The sequence below is a fragment of the Penaeus japonicus genome, unplaced genomic scaffold (genome assembly GCF_977035675.1).
Source record: "Penaeus japonicus unplaced genomic scaffold, GWHDUDI00000001_assembly GWHDUDI00000036, whole genome shotgun sequence".
Lineage (NCBI taxonomy): Eukaryota > Metazoa > Arthropoda > Malacostraca > Decapoda > Penaeidae > Penaeus > Penaeus japonicus.
Genome location: NW_028234438.1, coordinates 23283594 through 23286393, shown reverse-complemented (window position 1 = coordinate 23286393; position 2800 = coordinate 23283594). Strand labels below are relative to the sequence as shown.

Genomic DNA, 2800 nt, shown 5'->3' with positions numbered 1-2800 from the left:
CATTATTATTATTATCTTTATTTTAATTATCATTAACATAAAACATTAACCGTTGATAATGAAACAGAAAAGCCCGTAAAGCCATCATCATTTAAATCCAAACAAAACAGTGAACATGAGACCAGCTTTCAATTCTGTCGCCTCAACATGACGGGCTTCAAGGGTTTCTTTTTTTTCTTTTTTTTTTATCACTGAAGCGCAAAGTCATTCAGCTTTCAAAAAAGGACACATTTCTTCCTCCCTTATTTGCATACTAAAGCGATTCTAACTGATGACATAGTAGTAAAGAGTCAAGTAAAAAAATAATAAAAAATAAAAAATAAATAAATAAATAAAAAATAAATAAATAATAATAATAATAATAATAATAATAAGTAAAAAGAAATATATATGTATAAAAGTTTTCATGTTACCATTACAGCTCAAGAGGATTAAGAAGAAAATACAAAATAAATTAACGACGAGAAAAAAGTTTTCTTATAATGGCCTTTAAGAAGCTCCGTGATGGGATACTTTCGTAAAGCAAAAACTGTGAGGGAAATAAGGGAGAGAAAAGAAACGAAACTTTTAGACACGGACGCACAACGCAAAAGGGAATCTGAACACTGAATGTGACACAGAATTGTAATCCTGTACATTCAAAGCCAAGAAACCCTACGGACCTAAAATAACTTTTTTTTTTTTTTACATTTCGTTTTGTTTTCTCATTTCCTTTTTCTTTTACATTTCCACAAGACCATGAATTTTTGTTTATTAACATTTCTTTTTATATGCGCCGGTTATACACTGAGTATATTACGAAAGAATGTATAAGGAATTATGAAATAAAAGTTGTACGCTCGAGTTCATCCAGAGGGATAACGTGCCTATGAAACGACGTTCATCTTATACGAACTTATTTATTTTTTCTGATAACGTTGGGAATAACTTAAAATACAAATGTTTAGAAAAAAAAAATAACAATTGCATACATCATTATTGGAGCATCACAGCTATTCCATTCAGTATCATAGATACAGTGGCTATATCATAAGTATTATCATTATCATTGTCATTATCATAATTAAAAGTAACGAGAAGCTTGATGTAAAAAATAACAGCATTACATTACAATTTTCGCCACTATTGATACCATAAATAACCCTAACATGATTAATTAACTCAGAAACATGAACTTAAGACTCTTATATATCATAACACACATCTAACACAAACAACATTAATAACATAATAATTACATTTGCAATATGATAGCAATTGCAAATATCAACATGCGTTCAGTGCAACAACATGTTGATGATGCAAGACAAGATCATATTAATATGCTAACAACTACTGCTTTAAAGTTACACGTGCGTTTCATTTAACAAAATTCAATCGTGAAAATCATCTTTTCACGTAGAGAAATACTTTTCAAGATCGTGTACGTGGATGTGTACGTGTATTTATGTATATTTGAATATCTGCAGGGAGTTTATATATTAGGATAACTTCAGTTCAAATGCCCAGAGGTTTAACCAAACACATGCTAAATTATTAGTCCTTAAGATATTACAAAAACTCTAAAATGAGACGTGACTCACTGAAGAAAAGCTATTCAAATAATCCTGTATAATTCTCTTTTTTTTCTTAATATATACTAAAACTGTCTCGCTAGACCTTGCCACCTTCAACGAAGAAATATGTATGAGTATGTGAAGGTATACACAGACAATTATTTGTTAATTATTTGGTAGTTTCGATTACAAATGAATAATTTCACAAAAATGGATGACGTAAGGACTCGCCCTTCCATACGCTCATCATTTGAAAAGATCTATATTCTACCTTTGATATGAGTTTCTACAATCGATACGCCAGTTCCTTAACTATTAGGCTAAACTCTCTTTTTTTTATTAGTAAAAATAAATAAATAATAATAATATTAATAATTCATCTCACTTTAAAATGACACCAACTGTAACCCACAACTTTCTCCAAGAAAGATCTTTGACAATAAAAAACTCTCTATTTCCGCAAACTATTCCCAAAACATTAGGTACAGCGACCCGAAACAAAAGAAAGTACAAGAAAAAAACAAAAAACTAACAACAAAAAAATCTAACAACAACAACAACAACAAAAACTAACACTACACCTTGTCATTCATGCATCACCTTACCTGTCATCTGACATACTGCGGGCGCTTGCCAGTGTCATTTGGCTCTCCGCCTTGTTGGGGTTAACCCTTTCGGGCATCTTGAGGGCGTGTTGGGTTGGCCCTTCCCGAAACTGGTCAGAAAACCCACAAAACTCTTCTTATGATTTAATTTACTGGAAGTTTGTGTGTATATATATATTATTTTTTTCACTCTCAGGGTGGGAAAAAGGTTAGGGAACAATACTGATTTCTTGCCAGATAGATAATTCTCCCCTCTTAACCTTGGGAAGACAATAGATCAACCAAGTAATACACGTTAAGGAGGCGGGAGTCGTTACACGAAGGTGAACGGAGCGAGAGTGTAACACCTCTACGCGCCGTGGTCACCGAGCAACTGGTGGGAACACTGGAGGCGGCCTTCTTATAAAGGTGAAACAAGCGGGCGAGTTGCCGGCTGCCGGGAACGCACACGGGGGGGGGGGGGGTTGGGGGGGGATTGGAGGGGGATTGGAGGGGGGGGGACAAGGAGAGGAGGGGAGGGGGGAAGGGTAAGGGAGAGAGGGGAGGGGGGAAGGAGGGTGGGGTAAAGGGAGAGAGGGAGGGGGGTGGGGTATAGGGAGAGAGGGAGGGGGGTTGAGGAGAAGAGTGGGTAGGGGGAAG

General features: G+C 35.4%; 1 protein-coding gene across 2 annotated transcripts in view; it reads right to left on the bottom strand.

Moving 5' to 3' along the window:
* The window catches only part of LOC122259885 (M13 family metallopeptidase neprilysin 2), a 126071-nt gene extending 123538 nt beyond the window's left edge, over positions 1–2533 (bottom strand). For both annotated transcript variants that reach the window (XM_043026853.2, XM_086531848.1), the window contains exon 1: positions 2162–2533. In XM_043026853.2, coding sequence (XP_042882787.1) covers positions 2162–2238 — 77 coding nt within the window. In that variant the 5' untranslated portion in view covers positions 2239–2533. The remainder of the gene's footprint in view (positions 1–2161) is intronic.
* Positions 2534–2800: the final 267 nt, after the last annotated feature.